The sequence below is a fragment of the Micromesistius poutassou genome (assembly GCF_964030765.1).
Source record: "Micromesistius poutassou genome assembly, chromosome: 10".
Taxonomy (NCBI): Eukaryota; Metazoa; Chordata; class Actinopteri; order Gadiformes; family Gadidae; genus Micromesistius; species Micromesistius poutassou.
In genome coordinates, this window is record NC_140280.1 from 79,809 (window position 1) to 105,365 (window position 25,557).

The following is a 25,557-nucleotide window of genomic DNA, read 5'->3' on the forward strand; positions in this document are numbered from 1 at the left end:
CTGATGCTGACCAGAGGACGTTTATTTGACGTGAAAGATTGTACATACAACAGCGTGTCCACAGTTAGGGAGATTGAGTCAGGAAGGCAAACTGTTTATCCCTTCAAGTCATGTTGAACAAATTCCACACCTCACTACAGCCAGTGGACGAATGAGACACTGTGACGTGTGACACTACAATATGAACAGTCACAGCAGCGTACACAACACTCTTAGTTTATTGTTTTACAAAACGCGGTGGAAAATGGAAGAATGTAAATGTAGCAGCAGTCCTCCTGATGAGGACCTGGGTGACACAGAAGTGACCTGCTGGAGACCGTCTGCTGGGTTAGGACTAGGGTTAGGGTTAAGGTTAGGACTAGGGTTAAGGTTAGGACTAGGGTTAGGGTTAGGACTAGAGTTAGGGTTAGGACTAGGGTTAGGACTAGGGTTAAGGCTAGGACTAGGGTTAGGACTAGGGTTAGGGTTAAGGTTAGGACTAGGGTTAGGACTAGGGTTAGGGTTAGGACTAGGGTTAGGACTAGGGTTAGGGTTAGGACTAGGGTTAGGACTAGGATTAGGACTAGGGTTAGGACTAGGGTTAGGGTTAAGGTTAGGACTAGGGTTAAGGTTAGGACTAGGGTTAAGGTTAGGACTAGGGTTAAGGTTAGGACTAGGGTTAGGATTAGGACTAGGGTTAGGGTTAGGACTAGGGTTAGGACTAGGGTTAGGGTTAGGACTAGGGTTAAGGTTAGGACTAGGGTTAGGACTTGGGTTAGGACTAGGGTTAGGGTTAGGACTAGGGTTAAGGTTAGGACTAGGGTTAAGGTTAGGACTAGGGTTAGGGTTAGGACTAGGGTTAGGACTAGGGTTAGGGTTAGGACTAGGGTTAAGGTTAGGACTAGGGTTAGGGTTAGGACTTGGGTTAGGGTTAGGACTAGGGTTAGGGTTAGGACTAGGGTTAAGGTTAGGACTAGGGTTAAGGTTAGGACTAGGGTTAAGGTTAGGACTAGGGTTAAGGCTAGGACTAGGGTTAAGGCTAGGACTAGGGTTAAGGTTAGGACTAGGGTTAGGACTAGGGGTAGGACTTGGGTTAGGGTTAGGACTAGGGTTAAGGTTAGGACTAGGGTTAGGGTTAGGACTAGGGTTAAGGTTAGGACTAGGGGTAGGACTTGGGTTAGGGTTAGGACTAGGGTTAAGGTTAGGACTAGGGTTAGGGTTAGGACTAGGGTTAGGACTAGAGTTAGGGTTAGGACTAGGGTTAAGGTTAGGACTAGGGTTAGGACTAGGGTTAGGGTTAGGACTAGGGTTAGGACTAGGGTTAGGGCTGCTTGGACACACTTTAAGGGAATGCTTACAATGCTTTTCTTTTGATGATAACGGTGTCTAAGAGAATGAACTAACATTCCACTTAACATGAAGCTCTACAGACAGACACAGTATTACTTTAAGGGACTCTAGGAACATTTTATGCTGTTAAGACATTTTCAAATAGAGGGTTCACAAGATAGTTCCTCCAGATCGGGTGGGCTGAAACATGGACATCTGTCACTCGGACCATGGTGATGTCACACAATATAGCTTGATTTATTGGACATAAAATAACTTCAACAAAAAAAAAAGTGTAAAAGGCAGCAGCACAGGAGAGATGAACACACACACATCATCTTTAATGGTAAAATGGCTACAATAAAGCATGTGGAATAGAGATAAAAACAGAAATAATGAGAACTAAATCACACTTTTTTCAAACGCGGTACAACACAACAAAATCCAGTTTTAACTTCTAGTCAACATCTTTTCTCACTAAAGTAAATTGTAAATGCGGTGTCCTCTATGATAAATATATACTTTGGTGGTTGGCCCTTTTCTTCTGTCATTTATAGGGGATCCTTGCCCTTTGCATCTATTTCAAACATAAACAAGAAAAATTTAGCAGGCCTCTTCTGCTGCCGAATTCTAAATTACAAGAATGTAAATAATAAATGTTGTTTTGATTAATAGCAGCTCAACCACTTCATTGGCTTACATTGTTCCTGAATGCTATAAAATAAGTTTTAAAAGAAGATATATACACAGCAATTACAGAACATGGCCTAGTTTCCCAATAATGATGGATCCACGCTCGTACGATCATTCTCACGAAGGAGCTTTCGATGCTTCGTAAAATTTTTCCCGAAACTCCTCTTAACATGAACGAGCGTGCACTGCTCTAACTATGTTCGTAGGATTGTAGCTGTCTACTGACACGGTGCTGAAATGGGCTCCGTAGGAGGGGGAGACGCAGGAATGTTGTTTGATGAAACTATATTTTATGACAACAAAAAAATATCTCCCCATCAAGACCAACAGCAGAGTAGCCTATGAAAAAAATAGACTAATTTGAATGCTACAAAAATTAAAACACAATCGATTAGGCCTAGGCCGTTATATGCTATATCAGTCCTAATCCTGAACAACTGTGCGTACATTTTTTCACAGCATTTTCCCCCCTGAAATAATTCCATATTAGAAAAATAAAAAATGTGTGTGTGACAACTATAGCATTTATCTAAATGTGCTGACATGCTTTGCGCTGCAAAGAGGGCAGACTTTGTTTGATTCCGCATTAGGTTTCATTGATTGGCGCGCACTCTCTAGTCTAGAATCTTTGGTGTAAACATTAAAAATGCAACGTTCCATTAATTCATTATAATTCAAACGCAGAGCCATTGACACGGATATTGCTGTTGCTGGTCTTCCTCCCCATATTGTTGGGCAGGGGTATGATGGTGCGGGCAATGTAAGCAGGAAAGGTACGCATCACAGCACAGTTTCCCACAGCAGTCTACGTTCACTGCAGAAACCACGCTCTCAACTTGGCGTTTGTGCACTCCACTAAGGTCAGGGATGTTCGTAACTGTCTAGACACGGTCCAATAAATAGTTAACTTCATCATAGCCTCGCTGAAGCGCCTATAGTGCTTTATGGCAAACAATCGCAACAAAAAAATGCAGAAATTCTCCCGACACCCGCTGGTCTCAGCATGATTCATGTAGCCTACAGTATGTCTTCTGTCATTGATCAATATGAGGACATTTTAACCACGATGGTTGAATTAAAATCAGAGGGAGACCACAAGTGCAGCTCGCAAGCGACCTCCCACACGAGCAATGGAATCATTCGATTTTATTATATGCCTTGTGATAGGGTTGCCTTGTGACGTGGCGTTTGATCGGTACATTTTGGCTGCGCATGTATTTTTGGAATTTTAAATTGCTGCAATAAATTATATTTTTGTTGACTTGTCTCTGTCTTTGCTGTTTAAATCTAACAGTAGTCCATGAGTAATATATCGGCGGTTTGGGGTAGTGCGAAATAGCACCAGCTGGACAACGAGGGTGTTCACAACGTTCATTATGCAACGATGCTTTGGGGAAACGGTGTGAAAAATGTACGATGCTCAAACGATGAACTTAACGAACCACATAGGCTAACGATGCTTTGGGGAAACGGGGCCCCGGCCAGTTGCCACACACACGCGCACACGAAAAGTAAATGTTCCGGTGTGACTTGAGGATCAGGAAGTTGACAGACCCAACTATTGTTGAAAAGACTCAGAAAACATTTTGAAATTTGTAGGTGTGTGTACGAGAGCAATTTTGTTCAAGGGCCCTGGAATAATGCTAGTCATGGTTGGGTTAGTAGAAGGTCGTTTAAAGGGAAAGGGTTAAGGAACAGACCTTTTCCTTGTCTGCTTCTTCTGCTTTAATGAAACAGAATCTGTTTTGCGGTTTCAGGATCACCCCGTCAGCGAGGGGAGACGCCGCCGGCCTAGAACCCGGACGGCGTGAGGATGTTCATATCTCGAGGCTTCAGCTTGTGGGGCTTTGCTCCGCGGCTCCGCCCCTCGACCGTGGGAATCTCCATCTTGGGCGGGGCTACCTTCTGAGCGGCACCGTCATCGGCCAATCGCTGGGCCTGGGCCTTCATGACGTCCATGGCGGTGGGTTTGTGGGCTCCGCGGTACGCCTGGAGAGCAAAGCCCGCTGTGGAGGAGGACAGAAGGCTGATCACACACACAACGCTCCTACTTAATAATATCAATTCATACAAAGACTAATAAAGAGCTGGAGGCATTTTTACTGTCGCAAAACCACGTCTGCATCTAGACGTGGGGAGCAGAACACATGAAGGCTAGGAGAAGCTCAGTGACTCAACTAGGCAGCCGCAGCAGGCACGGCGCACTCTGATTACTAACCCTAACTATACTAACCCTAAATATACTATCCCTAACCCTAACTATACTAACCCTAACCCTAACTATACTAACCCTAACCCTAACTATACTAACCCTAAATATACTAACCCTAACCCTTACTATACTACCCTAACCCTTACTATACTAACCCTAACCCTAACTATACTAACCCTAAATATACTAACCCTAACCCTAACTATACTAACCCTAACCCTTACTATACTAACCCTAAATATACTAACCCTAACCCTTACTATACTAACCCTAACCCTAACTATACTAACCCTAACTATACTAACCCTAACCCTAACCCTAACTATACTAACCCTAACCCTTACTATACTAACCCTAACCCTAACTATACTAACCCTAAATATACTAACCCTAACCCTAACTATACTAACCCTAAATATACTAACCCTAACCCTTACTATACTACCCTAACCCTTACTATACTAACCCTAACCCTAACTATACTAACCCTAAATATACTAACCCTAACCCTAACTATACTAACCCTAAATATACTAACCCTAACTATACTAACCCTAAATATACTAACCCTAACCCTTACTATACTACCCTAACCCTTACTATACTAACCCTAACCCTAACTATACTAACCCTAAATATACTAACCCTAACCCTAACTATACTAACCCTAAATATACTAACCCTAACTATACTAACCCTAAATATACTAACCCTAACCCTTACTATACTAACCCTAAATATACTAACCCTAACCCTAACTATACTAACCCTAAATATACTAACCCTAACCCTTACTATACTACCCTAACCCTTACTATACTAACCCTAACCCTAACTATACTAACCCTAACCCTTACTATACTAACCCTAAATATACTAACCCTAACCCTAACTATACTAACCCTAACCCTTACTATACTAACCCTAAATATACTAACCCTAACCCTAACTATACTAACCCTAACCCTAACTATACTTACCCTCAGGCTTTAGAAAAGCATCGGTACTATTGAGCCTCAACAAGGTTTTAGGAAATGCTCAAATATGATTTTCGGAGTCAGCAAATAGTACATAACACTGAGCTTACTAAGTGAGTTACATCCAAATAATATATAGAGAATTAACCAATTAACCATTTGTGAAAAAGAAAATACTACAGGGCTTTGTACTTATAATAATATAAATTGTTAGGAAGACTAATGAAAAGCTGTATACTAACAACAAGTAGGGTATACTACTATATGGAGACACATTCATACCAGATCTTCTTAGAACGTATCACCTGTCAATGCGCACACGCTAACATGATCCAGGACACTGATCACTTACCGCAGGTCATTCTCAATCAGGTTCTCAACAGAACCAAAAGAGGCCAAACTTAATGGTGGACAACTGGACATTTTCCTCAGCACTGCTGTCCATTATTGACCGTCCAAACGTCCTTAGGACCCCTAAGCTCCTTTACACCCGACAGACGATCTAGAACGTCCCCACTTCTCCAGACACATGAAGTGGAACATGTCCTAGTGGTGGACGGACAGACGCCGCCGTGTTTATCTTTAGCACAAAGGTCATTCGGACAATGTTTTACCAAACACACTTTGGAACAAAACCAAATAGAGTCTTACCACAGGCTTTCCATCAGCCTCAGCCTGTGGACAATGAGCCAGAAACCTCCACCTCATCCTCACAGCTGAAGAGCAGCTGGACTCCCTCTTGATGGTCTTGATGAAGGACTCATGTTTACCTGCTGGCGTTGACTCGGACAGGTCGGAGTCCGTCTTCTGGATCTGGGGCCGCGGCCCGAAGACGCTCCAACGCTCCACGACGCCGCCGGCTCCCCGCTCCCCCCCGGCTCCTCCTCGCTCCCCCCCGGCTCCTCCTCGGTCCCCCCCCAGCTCGGCCCCCACCAGGTCCACGCTGGTGTTGGAGCCCACGCTGAGCTCAGAGCCCGTACTGCTGAACCAGCTCCTCCACACACACACATATAGTACACACACACACACACACACACACACACACACACACACACACACACACACACACACACACACACACACACACACACACACACACACACACACACACACACACACACACCATGAGCTGATTCTCAGCAGGTCTTGACCTCAGAGGTTAGCCTTGTTAAATATGGCTTTAAAAGACCAGAGGTAACAAATCAATACATCAATACGTCATCAATACAAACGGCGTGTTTTGTTAGTGGACCACGCGACTGACCTGCGTTTCTGCCTGGGGGAGCTGTGGGGGGTGCTGCTGGGGGTGGACTGACCTGCGTTTCTGCCTGGGGGAGCTGTGGGGGGTGCTGCTGGGGGTGGACTGGGCGGACGAGTCCTCCCGGGGCTCCTTGCTCTGGATCTGGAGCTTCTGAAACACCAGGATCACAACTCAGCACAACCTGCTCCCTCCGGCCCAGGGCCACACGGGGCTCAGCCGTGCCTTCCTAGCAACCCCGTAGCCGAGGGGACAGAAGCAGTCACTACACGACCGCACAGCGACCTCGCTCCACCGTCACAACCACTGTGGGTCTTCTGCAATGCTCTGAGTGCTGATGGCAGAAGGGCTCTGTGCATCCTGCTCTGGACGTCAGCGCTACGGGCTAATGTAGGATGGATACATTTATTTCTCATTATTTATTTCTGTATGTAGGCTCTATACTCACGTGGAAGGATTCGGGCATGCGGTGGTGGTGGCGCGTCTCCTCTGCAGTCAGGCCCTTGTGGGGCGTGTAGCTGGTGTCCGTCAGGCCCGCACTCTGCTCAAACCTCATCACACTGTCCTGGGTCTGCTCTGCTCAGAGAGAGAGAGAGAGAGAGAGAGAGAGAGAGAGAGAGAGAGAGAGAGAGAGAGAGAGAGAGAGAGAGAGAGAGAGAGAGAGAGAGAGAGAGAGAGAGAGAGAGAGAGAGAGAGAGAGAGATGTCATGTCGTGAGAGGTCATGAACACGGCTGAAGAAAAGGAGAGAACATGAGGGGAAGGCCGTCGTACTGGTGATCAGAGAGTTCATGATGATGGAGGAGGCCTTGGTCTTCACTACCGCCGGCGACCTGCTGGGGGCGGCGTTGAAGCTGCTGCGCCGGCTGCTGCAAGCACCGCCGCTCCCATCGTCCTGAGGGACACACAACACCACCTTCAGCTCACTCCTCTGTGTGTGTGTGTGTGTGTGTGTGTGTGTGTGTGTGTGTGTGTGTGTGTGTGTGAGTCCATTATTGATCTGTGCTGTGCACTCACTCCACCACACTATGCGGACCATATAGGGGGTGTTTAGACCAGGACCCGGTTCACAGGAGACCTCATGGGGGCCCCAGCAGACTCAACACGTGGATATGGGGTAGATATTAGGGGACTCAGGGCAGATCGATTACTTGAAATAATTCAAGAAGGCCTCCAGATATCAATCAATGGGAATTGCTTTGTTGGCACATAAAAATAGCACCCAATGTGAAAATACATCAAGCAGAAGAGAGAACTACCACAAAAATAAAAAATAAGGCTTTTTCCTATCCAACATATTGACAAGAATCTATATAGAAGTAGTAGAAGAGAGAAGTGCAGCAAATAGCAGATTCATAATTACTAGGAGAGTCGAGAAGACCAGCGCATTTTATGAAAACACGCTATTGAAGACGTCAAACAGCGCTTTAAACAATCGGTCCAAAATGCCGTCCTTCACGCCATTGTAGAGTTGAGGAAAGGCAGCTTAAGAAAGAGCCTTTTGAACCACTAAATCTGTGTATTTAAAATACACAGATTCTACTTTGAGTTCAGGTTTGGTCAGCTACCTCGGCCAGGTGTGAGAACCTCCTCTCCGGTATGACGGGCCGGCGCCACAGGGTGTTGATGCTGACGTCATGAGGGGGCGTGGACATGGGGGCCTCCATGTTGTCGTCGTAGCTCATGGCCCGGCGCGCCATCCCCAGCGGGAGCCCCATCCCCTCGATGGCTGAGGACCACCACATGGAAGAGCACACGGAACGGAAGGCAGAGGGCCTTTCAGTCACTTACAATCCAATTCTAATTCGGTTTTTTATCGTAAATAAAGACTTTTAAGCATATATGGCTTAAACCTGTACTATGGGCTTTCCCATTAGCAGCTGTCAATGGTTTCTGTATAAACTGTTTAATAATAAAGGGTCATCTGAATTTATAAAAATTAGGCTAATTTATTCAAGTGATAAACACACAATAACATACAACAAACATACAACAAACATACAACGAACATACAACGAACATGCAATACACCGTAATCTGAGGACTAACATACAATAAGCTGAGGCCTCAGAGGGGAATTCGCCCTGCGTCTCTCTAAGAGCTCCACAAGGAGAAGTCCAATGTGGCAAAAGCAAGGACTTATAGAGTGGCAGACAGGTCTCAGGATGCAGAGAACAGCTCTGAGTACGGTTCACCAGATGACCTAATACAACCAGAGTATGGTTCACCAGATGACCTAATACAACCAGAGTATGGTTCACCAGATGACCTAATACAACCAGAGTATGGTTCACCAGATGACCTAATACAACCAGAGTATGGTTCACCAGATGACCTAATACAACCAGAGTATGGTTCACCAGATGACCTAATACAACCAGAGTATGGTTCACCAGATGACCTAATACAACCAGAGTATGGTTCACCAGATGACCTAATACAACCAGAGTATGGTTCACCAGATGACCTAATACAACCAGAGTATGGTTCACCAGATGACCTAATACAACCAGAGTATGGTTCACCAGATGGTAGTGAACTATCGATGACCTCCTCAGGATGTCCTACAGGGGGACATTTTCCCAATAGCACTCTCTAGTGGCATTAGTTGTAGCTAGATTTATAGCTATTTGTTACATGGCTTTGACGAATTCTGATTGGTCAATCAGGCCATTCAGCAGTATGTCATTTCTGAAAAACATGGCATAGCAATGCTGGAATCGATGGGCTAGGGGACGGGCTAGCGGAAGGCAGAAAATGCAATACTTATGGATGCCAGCCAACATTAAACTCACAGAGAGGAGCCCCCTTATTTCGGATTCCGAAATAATCGAAAACTATTGCGGATTGCGAAGGCCCCATTCAAATTTCTTTAAAAAGGAGCAAACAATAGCACCTGTATTGATCTCGTTAAGATAGACAGTCGCGGATTCAAATATGTCATAAGCAGAGTCGGGTGATTAGTCTGAATGAAGAAGCCATTCATGTGCATCTTGTTTTTGGCGCAGACCCAGTTCCTAATCACATGTGTCGCACTAGTCTCCGAACACACAGTGCTTTTTGTCCAATGGATCGACAGTTAACCGATAGAACTACTCCAAGTAGTGTCAACTACTAGACTACTCCAGATGTGATACACAACATTGTTAGCATGGAAACAATACACTGGTGGTACTGAATGAAGCTAATCCTGAACCACAAAGAACGCTCAATAAACCTGACCTGGCAGATCTCCAGAACCAGACATGTTTCAGACAGCTCGCTGGGCGATAAAGGTGAAGAGGGTGACCTAGATGGAGAGAGAGAGAGAGAGAGAGAGAGAGAGAGAGAGAGAGAGAGAGAGAGAGAGAGAGAGAGAGAGAGAGAGAGAGAGAGAGAGCTTAGAAATGTAGTCACAATGGTCACATATTTCCACTTTCAACATGACAAAAACACAGTGTGGGAACAGGATGTAAGAAAATCACATTTTGTACACTTGACTCACTGTGGCCACTTCCGTTCTGGTGTTTATGATGCAGAATGACTTGAAATTGAACATGCACATTTTATTTACTTTTTACAACATATCTTAACGAGTCCATCACACAGACGCCCTGCCCAACAACACAGTGCCCGTGTCTCCTTACCTTCCCTGACCTGTGTGTTCACTTTTGAAGGCAGCTACAACAGCTCACATGGAAGTGCATTTTGTATTGAATAGGAAGCTGGCAAACAGACATGGAAAATAACACGTTAGTGCTCTAAAGTGGTTTATAATTGTATAGGCTCCTTAACAGAAAGATGTGGGTATATAGGCCTAAACAGAACAGCACCAGAACTACATCAATCGGCTTTTGAGAGAGAGAGAGAGAGAGAGAGAGAGAGAGAGAGAGAGAGAGAGAGAGAGAGAGAGAGAGAGAGAGAGAGAGAGAAGCGACAGCAACACACTCCACAACAAGGCTCTTACCCACAGAGAGTTACACCCAGAGAAGTGTCCCCTTAGCCGGCTTATCCTGGGACTCTGTCCAACACACAACAACCAACACATCAGGCAAAACCAAAAGAAAACAAAAGGAAATGCATTTGGTACATTTCACCTTTTCACCTAGACTCTGCATAGCCATTCAGTCCCCCCCCCCCCCCCCCCACTACTGTCTGTTGTACGTCCTGGCACTTAATGAACACACTTAATGCACATTGTATTCATTTATTGTACTTAATTGTGTAGCATGTACTTAATTGTGTAGCATCTGCAGTAGCTAGCTATCACTACTGTATACGGGGAATGGGGTCAGCCTGGCGATTGTCAGTACTTGCACTTGGTTCTATGAGAGAAGACCTCAAAGTCCTCATGAACAGACTCACCCCCTGGACTCACTCCTCACAATACACTATACTCACCCCCTGGACTCACTCCTCACAATACACTATACTCACCCCCTGGACTCACTCCTCACACAATACACTATACTCACCCCCTGGACTCACTCCTCACACAATACACTATACTCACCCCCTGGACTCACTCCTCACAATACACTATACTCACCCCCTGGACTCACTCCTCACAATACACTATACTCACCCCCTGGACTCACTCCTCACACAATACACTATACTCACCCCCTGGACTCACTCCTCACACAATACACTATACTCACCCCCTGGACTCACTCCTCACACAATACACTATACTCACCCCCTGGACTCACTCCTCACAATACACTATACTCACCCCCTGGACTCACTCCTCACACAGTACACTATACTCACCCCCTGGACTCACTCCTCACAATACACTATACTCACCCCCTGGACTCACTCCTCACACAATACACTATACTCACCCCCTGGACTCACTCCTCACACAATACACTATACTCACCCCCTGGACTCACTCCTCACAATACACTATACTCACCCCCTGGACTCACTCCTCACAACACACTATACTCACCCCCTGGACTCACTCCTCACACAGTACACTATACTCACCCCCTGGACTCACTCCTCACACAATACACTATACTCACCCCCTGGACTCACTCCTCACACAATACACTATACTCACCCCCTGGACTCACTCCTCACAATACACTATACTCACCCCCTGGACTCACTCCTCACACAGTACACTATACTCACCCCCTGGACTCACTCCTCACACAGTACACTATACTCACCCCCTGGACTCACTCCTCACAATACACTATACTCACCCCCTGGACTCACTCCTCACAATACACTATACTCACCCCCTGGACTCATCCTCACACAATACACTATACTCACCCCCTGGACTCACTCCTCACAATACACTATACTCACCCCCTGGACTCACTCCTCACACAATACACTATACTCACCCCCTGGACTCACTCCTCACACAATACACTATACTCACCCCCTGGACTCACTCCTCACAATACACTATACTCACCCCCTGGACTCACTCCTCACAATACACTATACTCACCCCCTGGACTCACTCCTCACAATACACTATACTCACCCCCTGGACTCACTCCTCACAATACACTATACTCACCCCCTGGACTCACTCCTCACAATACACTATACTCACCCCCTGGACTCACTCCTCACAATACACTATACTCACCCCCTGGACTCACTCCTCACACTATACACTATACTCACTCCCTGGACTCACTCCTCACACAATACACTATACTCACCCCCTGGACTCACTCCTCACACAATACACTATACTCACCCCCTGGACTCACTCCTCACACAATACACTATACTCACCCCCTGGACTCACTCCTCACAATACACTATACTCACCCCCTGGACTCACTCCTCACACAATACACTATACTCACCCCCTGGACTCACTCCTCACAATACACTATACTCACCCCCTGGACTCACTCCTCACAATACACTATACTCACCCCCTGGACTCACTCCTCACACAATACACTATACTCACCCCCTGGACTCACTCCTCACAATACACTATACTCACCCCCTGGACTCACTCCTCACACAATACACTATACTCACCCCCTGGACTCACTCCTCACAATACACTATACTCACCCCCTGGACTCACTCCTCACAACACACTATACTCACCCCCTGGACTCACTCCTCACAATACACTATACTCACCCCCTGGACTCACTCCTCACAATACACTATACTCACCCCCTGGACTCACTCCTCACACAATACACTATACTCACCCCCTGGACTCACTCCTCACACAATACACTATACTCACCCCCTGGACTCACTCCTCACACAATACACTATACTCACCCCCTGGACTCACTCCTCACAATACACTATACTCACTCCCTGGACTCACTCCTCACACAGTACACTATACTCACCCCCTGGACTCACTCCTCACACAATACACTATACTCACCCCCTGGACTCACTCCTCACACAATACACTATACTCACCCCCTGGACTCACTCCTCACAATACACTATACTCACCCCCTGGACTCACTCCTCACAATACACTATACTCACCCCCTGGACTCACTCCTCACAATACACTATACTCACCCCCTGGACTCACTCCTCACACAATACACTATACTCACCCCCTGGACTCACTCCTCACAATACACTATACTCACCCCCTGGACTCACTCCTCACACAGTACACTATACTCACCCCCTGGACTCACTCCTCACAATACACTATACTCACCCCCTGGACTCACTCCTCACACAATACACTATACTCACCCCCTGGACTCACTCCTCACACAATACACTATACTCACCCCCTGGACTCATTCCTCACAATACACTATACTCACCCCCTGGACTCACTCCTCACAACACACTATACTCACCCCCTGGACTCACTCCTCACACAGTACACTATACTCACCCCCTGGACTCACTCCTCACACAATACACTATACTCACCCCCTGGACTCACTCCTCACACAATACACTATACTCACCCCCTGGACTCACTCCTCACAATACACTATACTCACCCCCTGGACTCACTCCTCACACAGTACACTATACTCACCCCCTGGACTCACTCCTCACACAGTACACTATACTCACCCCCTGGACTCACTCCTCACAATACACTATACTCACCCCCTGGACTCACTCCTCACAATACACTATACTCACCCCCTGGACTCATCCTCACACAATACACTATACTCACCCCCTGGACTCACTCCTCACAATACACTATACTCACCCCCTGGACTCACTCCTCACACAATACACTATACTCACCCCCTGGACTCACTCCTCACACAATACACTATACTCACCCCCTGGACTCACTCCTCACAATACACTATACTCACCCCCTGGACTCACTCCTCACAATACACTATACTCACCCCCTGGACTCACTCCTCACAATACACTATACTCACCCCCTGGACTCACTCCTCACAATACACTATACTCACCCCCTGGACTCACTCCTCACAATACACTATACTCACCCCCTGGACTCACTCCTCACAATACACTATACTCACCCCCTGGACTCACTCCTCACACTATACACTATACTCACTCCCTGGACTCACTCCTCACACAATACACTATACTCACCCCCTGGACTCACTCCTCACACAATACACTATACTCACCCCCTGGACTCACTCCTCACACAATACACTATACTCACCCCCTGGACTCACTCCTCACAATACACTATACTCACCCCCTGGACTCACTCCTCACACAATACACTATACTCACCCCCTGGACTCACTCCTCACAATACACTATACTCACCCCCTGGACTCACTCCTCACAATACACTATACTCACCCCCTGGACTCACTCCTCACACAATACACTATACTCACCCCCTGGACTCACTCCTCACAATACACTATACTCACCCCCTGGACTCACTCCTCACACAATACACTATACTCACCCCCTGGACTCACTCCTCACAATACACTATACACACCCCCTGGACTCACTCCTCACAACACACTATACTCACCCCCTGGACTCACTCCTCACAATACACTATACTCACCCCCTGGACTCACTCCTCACAATACACTATACTCACCCCCTGGACTCACTCCTCACACAATACACTATACTCACCCCCTGGACTCACTCCTCACACAATACACTATACTCACCCCCTGGACTCACTCCTCACACAATACACTATACTCACCCCCTGGACTCACTCCTCACAATACACTATACTCACCCCCTGGACTCACTCCTCACACAGTACACTATACTCACCCCCTGGACTCACTCCTCACACAATACACTATACTCACCCCCTGGACTCACTCCTCACACAATACACTATACTCACCCCCTGGACTCACTCCTCACAATACACTATACTCACCCCCTGGACTCACTCCTCACAATACACTATACTCACCCCCTGGACTCACTCCTCACAATACACTATACTCACCCCCTGGACTCACTCCTCACACAATACACTATACTCACCCCCTGGACTCACTCCTCACAATACACTATACTCACCCCCTGGACTCACTCCTCACAATACACTATACTCACCCCCTGGACTCACTCCTCACACAATACACTATACTCACCCCCTGGACTCACTCCTCACACAATACACTATACTCACCCCCTGGACTCACTCCTCACACAATACACTATACTCACCCCCTGGACTCACTCCTCACACAATACACTATACTCACCCCCTGGACTCACTCCTCACAATACACTATACTCACCCCCTGGACTCACTCCTCACAATACACTATACTCACCCCCTGGACTCACTCCTCACACAATACACTATACTCACCCCCTGGACTCACTCCTCACACAATACACTATACTCACCCCCTGGACTCACTCCTCACACAATACACTATACTCACCCCCTGGACTCACTCCTCACAACACACTATACTCACCCCCTGGACTCACTCCTCACAATACACTATACTCACCCCCTGGACTCACTCCTCACAATACACTATACTCACCCCCTGGACTCACTCCTCACAATACACTATACTCACCCCCTGGACTCACTCCTCACACAATACACTATACTCACCCCCTGGACTCACTCCTCACACAATACACTATACTCACCCCCTGGACTCACTCCTCACAATACACTATACTCACCCCCTGGACTCACTCCTCACAATACACTATACTCACCCCCTGGACTCACTCCTCACAATACACTATACTCACCCCCTGGACTCACTCCTCACACAATACACTATACTCACCCCCTGGACTCACTCCTCACAATACACTATACTCACCCCCTGGACTCACTCCTCACAATACACTATACTCACCCCCTGGACTCACTCCTCACAATACACTATACTCACCCCCTGGACTCACTCCTCACAATACACTATACTCACCCCCTGGACTCACTCCTCACAATACACTATACTCACCCCCTGGACTCACTCCTCACAATACACTATACTCACCCCCTGGACTCACTCCTCACAATACACTATACTCACCCCCTGGACTCACTCCTCACAATACACTATACTCACCCCCTGGACTCACTCCTCACACAATACACTATACTCACCCCCTGGACTCACTCCTCACACTATTGCACACATTCTCCATTTTGTAAATACTGTGTACATTTTAGAGTGTATCTTTAATTTATCTGTTAATAAAGATATTGTAATCTTTATAATATCGCACATTTTACTTTTTTTTTTTATAGTACTTTTATAGTATAATATTTGATATGTATATATTTTGTATTTAACGTTTTATACTTAATATATTATATATTATAGCCTACTATATACCTGAGAGAGAGAGAGAGAGAGAGAGAGAGAGAGAGAGAGAGAGAGAGAGAGAGAGAGAGAGAGGAGAGAAATTACGTAATGCCGCAGTTACATCTACCATTGTACAGATACAGATTCAATACAGTGGTAGTTGAGAGAAACAACGACCGCAACACCACAATTCAACATTCCTTCATTCATGAAACACAATTATTTGAGTCTGACAATATGATGGAGAATCCTATCACAAAACAGCGGCTACCAGTCTATTTATACAGTGTAGTGTTGTCGTCTTACCTATCGTTCTGCTGGGTACAAAGAAAGCTATGAGAGAGGTGGCCGTAATCTTTTTGCTTCGAATAGATGAATAAGAGAACGAAAACACAGCGAAGCCATTTTGTCGGATGAATAACAAACAGCAGCAGGCGAAAGAGGAACGTTATCAGGGCCGGAGAGATGCGTGCGGTAATCTCGCGAGAGGAACGTTGTCCTGGCCGGAGGCGATATTTGTTTTCGTAGGATAAGCCTGGGATACTCGCCTCTGATTGGTTAGAATGGCTCTCCTCCGATTGGTTATGGTAAGGGTTAGGGTTAAAAAATTGACCCTAACCCTAACCATAAAGTCCCGCAAACAGCTAGAACTAATCGAAACACGATCTAAAGGAGAGCCTTCTAACCAATCAGAGGCGAGATTCCAGACTTATCCTACGAAAGGAAATATCGCGCACCGGAGAGATGCGTAAGGTAATCTCGCGAGAAAACGCGTGATCAGCACTGGAGAGATGCGTGCGGTAATCTCGCGAGGAAACGCATCTCACAGTTGTGTGGCGTTTAGGATTAATCCTTGGTTTAATAATGAAGACATCGCAGTGTTTGTGTGTGCAAGATTAATCATTTTGCGCATTGCCACTCAACATTTTGCCCTCAACCCCAATTTCGTATTGAATTTGTTGTGCAAAACAGTGATTTCTTATTATATAGGCTATAGGCCTTCTGTCGCTCATTCCAGCAGCTTTATGCACTTTGCCGCATTTGTTTAACCCTTTAATCTGAATTTATGTCAGCTCACCTTGTCACGTTTTTATGTCAGTGGTACCGAGCCATATATGTTTTTCGTTTAAATGTTGTTCGCACTATGTTTGCTGTGCTATTTCTTCCTTCCATTGTGTGTGCTTTGGCTATTGTCAAATCATTACATGCGCTTTTTACTCAAAGTCTAATTGCGATGAAAATAAATATACATATAGTTATACAATAGCTTAACTCACCATCTTCCTGGCCCTTCAAAATAGCCATCAGTGAATAAATAAATAAATAAATGCTCGTCTATTTGTCACTTTACCGGAAGATGGCGCTCTTGTTAAACTATAACTAGGCGCAGACACCGTCTGCCCCAACAACCCCTTCAATCTGAACTAAAGATAATTCGCGATCTGTTTTATTTCCTTTAATATTCGGTTTTCCTTTCACCTTGATTCCATACTTAGTCAAAAAAAAATAAGATTTTTTTTTTATTATGTAGGCTAATAGCCTAGGCCTATATCGAGGCCTAACAATATGTTTTTTTTTGTATCCGATTATTTTAAATGAACTTTATTTAAGTATGCAGTCCATTCACAATGATGTAATATTTGGACTAAAGGCTATTTCACCTTATATTTGAATAGCAACTGTGTGCTGTAGGGTTATAGGTTTTATCTCACAAATCTCAATTTAGACTAGGACTGGATATTAGGACCGATATTAAACTGATCCACAACAACGTGCACTTATTATAAGGGTAGACATTACTTAAAAATGTAAAAACGCATCACACCCAACACCCAACAAAAGTTTAATTTATGGATTGAACAGCAACAATTATCATCATAATCATAATAACTTCAAAATAGTGCCAGAAATGTTTCTGAGCTAATGGCCTATGTCGCTATTATAGCATTTAAATTGAATTCAATGAAATAGTAGGCCTCTATGCATATTATTTACATACATCTATATAAGGTATCACGTAGGTAACATGTATATTTACGATCATTATAATATTTATAATCGGCAGATAATGTAAACAAATAGCCTAACACTGTCAATCATATAACGTGGAGATGTATAAAGATATATTGGATATATTTTATAGGCCTATACGTTTGCATCATTGGATCTTGTGGTCGGAATGAAGCGATGTGAGGTATAGGGACCTGGGGTCACCTGGAGGAGCGTCAAAGTGAAAAGTAGAGCTCTGCTCTGACGCCCCAACAATAAAAAGGTTGTCTCTTTACAACCTGCCGTGTCCTGATCCAACTTTCCATAACCTGTGGGTTTACAGCCGCGTCTAGTTAATGGTTGACACACAGACAGGTGACAAAGACACAGGATGGGCACCGTGCAGCGCAAACACACAGCCTCGCTTCAGATAGAACCCTCTAGAGAGTGTCACCTTCTGCAGGTGCCCCCCCGCTGGGGTCTCCCATCAACTTACTGGCTTTTCCCCGCCCTTTTATTCCTCTCAGCGCTTTAATTTGTGCCCGAATCTCACACGCTTATGCATGTGTTATGTTTTTTATATATACATATATGTATATATAAAAAACATAACATATATATATATATAAACATATATATATATATATATATATATATATATATATATATATCCCCGACGCTCTATGGCATATTATATTAATATTAGGTGGTTACACATATTTATGTAGGCCTATAAAAAGATTATACATGAAAGAAACTGTGGCAAGTCAAAATGGTTTTCTAAAACAAACGAAGAGCCCCAAATAGTAAAACATATTCAATAACGATAACATAGGCCTATTATGATGCTCTTATATTCTGACAAATGTATAACGTTTTTATATTATATCATAGGCTAGGCCTAAATTATCATAAAATATTAAATTGTCATAACCAGAATCATTATCTTGATTATTATCGTATCAATCATAAATACATAATATAAAATTATAATAAGAAGGATAATAATAATAATATAAATAACAATAACAATAATAATAATAATATTTGATTTCCATTTGCTGTTAATTAATCGAACTCTAAAAGGCAACACACATACATTTTAAATGGAGGTGGCCTAAAATATAACGACCCGTGATCATTTAAGCGGGGAGGCCTAGTGCATACATGGTCGACATTTTATCCTTTAAGATTTTTAAAGAAGATTTCTTTAAGAGCAACATAATCTAAACAACAAAGTTTCACTCTCAAAGATCGAGGAAAGAGCTCTTATAGGGCCAGAAATGGTTCACTTGGGGTCAGTTTTATTTGATAATTTTATTAGGCCTATTCGACATTTTTCAATTACACTTTTTGCTTAAAGATTTCGAACCATTTGAAATTAGTAGCATAACTAAAATAAAACATTAATATTACTGCGCAACCCTTTACGTGATCAGGCTTTCTGTCTTTATCATTTATAGAGCTCACATTGCCACGGTTTTAATAATATGGTTACTCATCATACAAAATTACAGTTTTATAACTTAAATTTACACTTGTTGCTGACGGCGAATTATTAAACAACTTATAAAATAGAATGGCAATAAATTCCCCTAAATGTGTTTTTGGTGGAGATTCAGGGTTCAAAGATCAGATGAATTCTTCAAAGCAACTCAGATTGAGGTGAGTCGTTCATTCTCCGTGAGCTCGGCGTTATTTCCTGACCTCCCCGAGCGTGTGTTTCATTGGTCGGTAAAACCGCTCAACGGGACACGTTGAACAAAATGTATCGTAATGCTGAAGACCAATTAAACCAAGTGACCCATCAATTAGAACCCAACACTTGACTCTGACCGGACGGTCAGCGGGGGACCACCTGACCGCTGACCGTCCCGGGACGGCCACAGGGCGGCCACAGGGCGGACCACTGACCGCTGACTCGTGCCTGGAGGACAGGAGCGACGGTGCGGACGTGTTGGACGGAGGAGGGGCCGCGGCGCGGGGGCATTAACACTAACCCTAACAGGCAGACAAGCGAGGGAAAGGAGGAAGTCACCTTGGCGTCTGGGGCCAAGGGCCCGCCCCTCCTCCGCCTCCGAGTCTCTTCATATCAGTCGGAGAGGAGGGGGAGTGGGGACGGAGACAGCTCGACGTTCACCTCTCGGTGGCCCCGGTTTATGACAACCCCCGCAGTACCTCAGGCCTCCTACTTCCTTCCCAGATATGGGAGCACCACATAAGCTTGCTCTGTTGTAATATGTAAACCGTCCTGTTTGTGTGTGTGTGTGTGTGTGTGTGTGTGTGTGTGTGTGTGTGTGTGTGTGTGTGTGTGTGTGTCGTTAAAACCTCTTTAGAGTTCCGTTTCCCTGACATTATAGTGTGCCTATCTTCGTTCTGTTCTTCTGTTATTCGTTCTGTTCTTCTGTTCTTCCTTGGTTCCTTCAGTTCTCGGTCAGCGCTCAACCCTCTCAGTGTAAACTCTGCTGTGCGCGAGGCCTCCGTTCGGTTCTCAGCGTCGTTTGTCAGATTTGCTCCCGCAGCATGACGCCTTTGATGGAAGCCTTTGAAATGCAGCCATGAGTCTCTCATGCAGATGAGGTGAGATAGGGTGCGACGAGAGGAATGAAGTGGTGATGTCTCAGACAGGACGTCATGTGACACGAGGGACAGCCGTTCATTTGGGGTTGGCGATTTTTTTTAAGGCCTTGAGGCCTTAATGTCCCGACATGAAATATAGACGGAAAACATTCAAATGACACGTGGGCTCATGCTGAGAAAACGCTTTTAGAAAACAATATATCTTTTATTTTCTAAACAATATAATGTGTATGCATATATACGACAATATTATCAAATGCCTTAATAAAGTAATATATGAGTTGATGAAAGGCCTGCAGAGAGAGAGGGAGGTGGCGCGAGGGGCCATAAAACACCACGTGACCCCGACGCGCTCTTAACTGGCGGCTGAGGCGACGAACTGGAAGTCTCAATGGAATAGTACAGGTGGGACCTCGTCCGGTGAAGACAGACGAGGGCTGGTCCTACATGAAGGCAGATTATAGACAGACTATAGTCCATTAACAACACGCGCGCACACACGGGCACACGCACGCAGACACACACCCACGGAGAGAGCGCTGCAGAGACGAGGGACACGAGCCTACAAGCTGGAGTCGCACTATGCGCAGGGCGTCCCATCACCTGGAAAGATGTACGTTGGCTACCTGTTGGACAAGGACGCGGGGATGTACCACCACCAGAACCCGGTCTCCCGGGGACACCCCGGCCTCAACCTCAACCCGCAGAGCTTCGTCCCGGCCGCGCCGCACTACTCGGAGTTCACCGGGTACCACCACCACGTCCCGGGGATCAACAACGACCCGCACTCGGCCCAGAACGGGGGTTGGAATCCGTCCTATCCGCCTCCTCCGCCGCGGGGGGACGAGTGGCCCTCGCACTACGGGCATCACGCGGCCCCCAACGCGCCCCCGACGCCCAACCCGTCCGCCGTGGGCCCCCCGCTGGGGTTCAGCCCTTCGGAGTTCCCGGGGCAGCCCGCGGCGCTGCTGCCCGCCTCCATGAACCCGTCCTCCGGACAGCTGTCGCCCAACGCCCTGCAGAGAAGGAACCCGTACGACTGGATGCGACGGAACAGCGCGCCGCCCTCCACCTCCAGTAAGTGTTAGGGTTAGGTTAGGGTTAGGGCTAGGGCTAGGGCTAGGGCTAGGGTTAGGGTTAGGGTTAGGGCTAGGGCTAGGGCTAGGGTTAGGGCTAGGGCTAGGGCTAGGGCTAGGGCTAGGGTTAGGGCTAGGGCTAGGGCTAGGGTTAGGGCTAGGGTTAGGTTAGGGTTAGGGCTAGGGTTAGGATTTTGAATATGTCAGCTACCTGTGAAACAGAAAGACAGCACCGCTCTACGGCTGTTGGGTCTTGTTGGGTCTATGTGAATGTAATTATGTAATTACATATTTAATTATTTGATTCATTTTAGTGTGCCTTGCCGTTAGGCCTACTATAAATATGAAATACATATTTAGGCATTTCTTTGTATATTCCTTGATAGGATCTTGTCGGTTTGACAACTGCGTTTAAAAGGAAGCCTATCTCCACGCACACACACACGGTCAGACCTCATGGGATCATCTGCCCAGTGGCTTTATCCCTAACCCTTTCATATGTCTCAGTTCACTGTACAGGTCAGCCCTGAAGGAGAATGGAGTGATTGTGTAAATTAAGCTTCCATCAAATATTCGTTGTCATAAAGTGCTCTTCATTCTTACTGGTTTACAGCGCCAGTTAAAACACGCATTAGAGGACGCTTATGATAAAACACTTTATTAGCAGAGCCCTACTGCCTTAACACTGATTATAGGCCTACTGAACAGTACAATTACTTTATGAATAATAAACAATATATAAAGCCTATAAAAGGTGTTAGCATAATGGGCCTCGGATGTAGAGACCATTCATAACGACGTTATTGGCCTCATTATTTTTAGTTTAATTTTAGTGTGCTTTGCCTCTAGGCCTACAATAAATATGAAATACGTATTTAGTCATTTCTTTGTATACAGTCGTTGATTGGATCTTGTCACATCATCTCCTGATGCCGTGTTGTTGAGGAGACGCTAAGAACTTTGTGAAGTTATTCTGTTAACGTCGGAACCGTTTAGAAACCTAGAAATGAGGTCGAATGTCGATATAGCATGACAGGCAACACGAGGCCGCAACACACACACACACACACACACACACACACACACACACACACACACACACACACACACACACACACACACACACACACACACACACACACACACACACACACACACACACACACACACACACACACAGACACTCCGCCTCTCTAACACATCCCGATGTATTTTCCATTGGGAACACGGCAGGATCAAAGGAGGGGAGTCGTCTGAAGAGCTTCTTGGTTTGATGCACTTGTTATGTTAATGCGCGGCGGCCCCCACCGCTGAAGGGACTAGGGCCGTTGGGCTGTTTGCCATACGCCTTGTCGCTCTTTGTTTCCTCCTTGTCTCCAGGCGGAGAACACAAGATTGTTCCGATCTCTTTGATGTGTAAGGTGTCTCTTCTTTGCGCTTATCTCGTTTTTTTCTTGTCAGAAATAGTTTAGTTTGACATCGACGTTTTCTTTTTTTATTAAGTCATCATAATTCAAAAAGCGACGCTGTAGTCCGACCGTAGGATAAGCTAGGAGGATTAATGCATTCAATGTGATGTAGGCTATATAGACTTTTAACTTGAGATATTTTTCTCTAAAGATGCCTGTTTACGAACCATCGAACGATTGAAATACTAGAAAGGTGTCTATATTTTCACTCGGATTTATGTCGAAAATAAAATTACAACACAATTCTATTGATTCATAATAAATACATAATAGAATGTATATTGAGGCAGAATAAGTTATAAAGGAACAAGTCAAAGCCAGCCAATAGCTATCATTTTCTAAGCCATCTCTTCCTGGTTTCAACTCTCTCTCTCTCTCTCTCTCTCTCTCTCTCTCTCTCTCTCTCTCTCTCTCTCTCTCTCTCTCTCTCTCTCTCTCTCTCTCAGCATATAGACAGAGTGAGGTTTTAATGTGATTTACGGTCCTTCATTAGCAGGCTTGGTCCATCTCAGCCCATTATTTATTGAACAGCCATGTCAATGTGTGTGTGTGTGTGTGTGTGTGTGTGTGTGTGTGTGTGTGTGTGTGTGCGACTGGCTAACTGTTATGTGTTTTTAGTTTAGACTTTCGGCGTCTGCCAAATGAAGCAGAAAAGCTGAGGTTTGGACAGATGTCCTCTCAAACTAAAATGTTTGAGTTTTAATTCTGTTGATTCCTGAGTGTTGACAGAGAGGGTTAAAGAGACAGTGAGAGAGGGCAGTTGGTTTAACATTGTTTGTTTAAGTTTTTATGGAAGTAGACCCATGTAAGGATGAATTAATGGAATACATTATAGTAGTACACACACACACACACACACACACACACACACACACACACACACACACACACACACACACACACACACACGTTACCATCACCATATACTCTGTACACTCTGTTGGGTCAACCCTGCCTCAAGAATTGAACAGCACAGTGCTTGACCATTGAGAGAGAGAGAGAGAGAGAGAGAGAGAGAGAGAGAGAAATATACAGATATGTTGAGAGAGAGAATTCTTCTGTGTTATGCAAATTCCAACATGCCCATCCCTCCATTTGAATAGTAAACCGCTTTAGACGGGCCGAGGAGATATGTGCTGCTAGGGTTAGTATTAACGGGTGGAGGGACATTTTATGTGGATGGTTTATAACAAAACAAAACAGATACACTTCATAAACCTCCTCAGATTGATGGGAGAGTGATGGTTTGATTTGGCCTCTTTCCCCTGTGGTAGTATTCCACTTCACGGAAAGAAAAACAGTTCCTATTCCAGTGCCCTATGCTGTCTATTTGCTCTGAGGAGAGCATTGACTGTTTAAACAGAGAACCAGACAGGTGGGGAAGAAAGCCACTAGCATTGTCCAGGTCCTCCTCTCCCTCCACCTGTCTTAATGCTCATGTACCTAACGCTGCATCTTGTTTTAATGTGTCTGTAGATGTCATGTACCTAACTGTGTGTCTTGTTTGTCTGTAGATGTCATGTACCTAACGGTGTGTCTTGTTTGTCTGTAGATGTCATGTACCTAACGGTGCGTCTTGTTTTAATGTGTCTGTAGATGTCATGTACCTAACTGTGTGTCTTGTTTGTCTGTAGATGTCATGTACCTAACGGTGTGTCTTGTTTGTCTGTAGATGTCATGTACCTAACTGTGTGTCTTGTTTGTCTGTAGATGTCATGTACCTAACGGTGTGTCTTGTTTGTCTGTAGATGGCAAAACTCGGACCAAAGACAAGTACCGCGTTGTGTACACGGACCACCAGCGTCTGGAGCTGGAGAAAGAGTTCCACTACAGCCGCTACATCACCATCAGGAGGAAGGCGGAGCTCGCCACCGCCCTCGGCCTATCAGAGAGACAGGTACGCCCGCTGTCTGTCTGTCCCAGGTCCATAGAGACAGGTCCTCAGAGAGACAGGTACGTCCGCTGTCTGTCTGTCCCAGGTCCACAGAGACAGGTCCTCAGAGAGACAGGTACGTCTGAGCTGTCACAGACGTTCGTTTTGTGCCACGTTAATGGACTTTCAAACCCACCTTGAAGAAAATCCAAATGGTGTGAAACAAAGACGATTTATTCATCTCTTAAATGAGATGAGAGTGAGATGAGAACCAAAACAGCTCAGCATTGGCACTTTGTTGAATTGAAAATCAACAAACAGGATTTCAAGAATAGGACTTATGGCCGCACTGCAGCTTCAACTCTGAGATGA

The 25,557-nt window shown here is 45.4% G+C and overlaps 2 protein-coding genes across 3 annotated transcripts in view; one reads left to right on the forward strand and one right to left on the reverse strand.

Moving 5' to 3' along the window:
* Nucleotides 1-1,577: 1,577 nt before the first annotated feature.
* Nucleotides 1,578-16,644, reverse strand: LOC311354693 (putative monooxygenase p33MONOX). Of its 2 annotated transcripts, none has more exons than XM_084474529.1 (10): nucleotides 16,505-16,644; nucleotides 10,393-10,446; nucleotides 10,073-10,150; nucleotides 9,669-9,735; nucleotides 8,015-8,175; nucleotides 7,221-7,341; nucleotides 6,897-7,024; nucleotides 6,507-6,601; nucleotides 5,961-6,181; nucleotides 1,578-4,007 (listed from the first exon to the last, which is right to left on the reverse strand). In XM_084474529.1, the coding sequence occupies exons 4-10, from the start codon at nucleotides 9,691-9,693 to the stop codon at nucleotides 3,793-3,795; spliced, it is 966 nt and encodes a 321-aa protein (XP_084330655.1). In that variant the 5' UTR covers nucleotides 9,694-9,735; nucleotides 10,073-10,150; nucleotides 10,393-10,446; nucleotides 16,505-16,644; the 3' UTR covers nucleotides 1,578-3,792. The 2 variants fall into 2 exon arrangements, with proteins under 2 accessions (XP_084330655.1, XP_084330654.1); XM_084474528.1 differs by having other exon boundaries at nucleotides 5,961-6,184.
* Nucleotides 16,645-21,378: 4,734 nt separating this feature from the next.
* cdx1b (caudal type homeobox 1 b) overlaps nucleotides 21,379-25,557 on the forward strand; it is a gene marked incomplete at both ends in the record, with an annotated part of 5,215 nt that continues 1,036 nt past the window's right edge. Inside the window, 2 exons of the mRNA XM_084474011.1 lie at nucleotides 21,379-21,844; nucleotides 25,061-25,209. Of these exons, the coding sequence (XP_084330137.1) occupies nucleotides 21,379-21,844; nucleotides 25,061-25,209 (615 nt within the window). The remainder of the gene's footprint in view (nucleotides 21,845-25,060; nucleotides 25,210-25,557) is intronic.

What these genes read in the sequence shown, in the direction of transcription:
- LOC311354693 (XM_084474528.1), bottom strand. Translation starts at nt 9,693, where the DNA reads ATGTCTGGTTCTGGAGATCTGCCAG. An exon ending in TGGTTCTGGAGATCTGCCAG is followed by an intron (nt 8,176 to 9,668) that starts GTCAGGTTTATT and finishes GGTGGTCCTCAG; the next exon opens with CCATCGAGGGGATGGGGCTC. An exon ending in TCCCCCAGGCAGAAACGCAG is followed by an intron (nt 6,185 to 6,506) that starts GTCAGTCCACCC and finishes GTGTGTGTGGAG; the next exon opens with GAGCTGGTTCAGCAGTACGG.